Here is a 1494-nt window from a genome sequence, read left to right as displayed (position 1 = left end):
GTCACATCTGATTTCCCCCCCAAGGAAATGATTTCCTGTCTCGCCAATCAAGTCAATAAGTTAAAGCCCTCACCAACATTATATTATTAATTGTCATGAATTTGGATAGCAATGAACAAACATCTGCATTCGACTGCAGTCCCTCTTTGTTTAATCTCACCAATCACCTTTCTTTTGATTCTGCGCAGCGATCATAAAATCAGTCTCTGCAAGGAGGGGGGGCTCGGAAGCATTCAGACCCTCTGAAGGGGGAATGATGCAAGTTTGAGAACCACTGGCATAGCCTAATAAATAAATAAATAAATGAATAAATAAATAAATAAATAAATAAATAAATAAATAAATAAATGATGGTAAATTAATTTATTAGACTATGTTTATCCCTGTCTGTCCGACTGTCGACCACTGTCAGTTTGGTTTCTCTTTAATTACCCTGGGGTTTCTGCTGGCAGTGCGCAGCCATAGCTGATGACGTCGCAGAAGGGTCTGCTTGCGTCGATAGCGAAAGCAAGTTGCGCCGCGGAGGACATCCATCTGATATATCTTCTTATAGTGGACAGTGTATTACAAAAACTTCCGCGTAACGACATCATACAGTCACATGCAGATATGCATCCTACAAGGAGGGTTATTGTTGAGAGGACGACTTCACAACTGTGCAAAACAAACAACTGTGCTCCTTAGAAATAAGGAGAAATAAAAATGGCTAGCAGGTGAGTGAAGTCATTTCGACATTAACGATACGCTATCGTCTACAAGCCCGTGGATTACATTTTTGGGGAAATCGTTTATATTACTGTGTTTTCACTGACAAACAAATAGCAATTCCCTCAATTGTTTGTAATAAACACTGAACGACACGCCTGTAGCAAGCACAATGTTGACATGGATTGTTGCGTCGCCTTCATTTCCATGGCGCATGCGTGGGGGGTAGTACTGGGTAGTGGAGTTCTATGTGTCCACGCCTATTCAACAACTCGAGATGACAGGCTAGCAAAGGAATAAAACAAGCACTCAAGAAATTCAGAGGTAAACACGAAAACTATTTTTTTTGTATTGATTGTTTCAGTATAGAGACTTTGTGTCACATAACGAAGTTATAGATAGCCTATAAGATCACATATTATATGGCAAAGTGTAGCCTAGGCTATTTTTATTTTATAGGATTCTTCATACTCTGAGTGATTGCCTATATCACATCATTATAACACAGTAAATTCCCATGTGAAACGTTTACTGATACTATTGTTTAGTATTACTTTTAGGTGAAACCAAGCTTACACTGAAAAATGTCTGAGAAAGAAGACGAGAAAGGGAAAAGGGGGTATGTACTGCACGTGCGCGCGCACGCACACACACACACACACACACACACACACACACACACACACACACACACACACGCACACACGCACACATCACATCATTTTGTCCTGGAACGCCCCCCAAGCAATTCCCAGAGCAAGAGCAGTTATGGGTCCCCAGACATTAAGT

At 40.8% G+C, this 1494-nt stretch overlaps 1 protein-coding gene across 7 annotated transcripts in view; it reads left to right on the top strand.

Moving 5' to 3' along the window:
• The first annotated feature begins 441 nt into the window (after positions 1 to 441).
• The window catches only part of hdac11 (histone deacetylase 11), a 38883-nt gene continuing 37830 nt past the window's right edge, over positions 442 to 1494 (top strand). For 2 of the 7 annotated variants that reach the window (XM_063215790.1, XM_063215786.1), the window contains exons 1-2: positions 442 to 713; positions 1266 to 1324. In XM_063215790.1, the coding sequence (XP_063071860.1) occupies positions 1290 to 1324 (35 nt within the window). In that variant the 5' untranslated portion in view covers positions 442 to 713; positions 1266 to 1289. Of the gene's footprint in view, positions 1030 to 1253; positions 1325 to 1494 lie in introns of all 7 variants that reach the window. The other 5 variants (XM_063215792.1, XM_063215789.1, XM_063215791.1 and 2 more) reach the window with 3 other exon arrangements.

Source organism: Engraulis encrasicolus, chromosome 14 (assembly GCF_034702125.1).
Source record: "Engraulis encrasicolus isolate BLACKSEA-1 chromosome 14, IST_EnEncr_1.0, whole genome shotgun sequence".
Taxonomy (NCBI): Eukaryota; Metazoa; Chordata; class Actinopteri; order Clupeiformes; family Engraulidae; genus Engraulis; species Engraulis encrasicolus.
The sequence above is the reverse complement of the archived record's forward strand: the minus strand, read 5'-3'. Positions and strand labels throughout refer to the sequence as shown.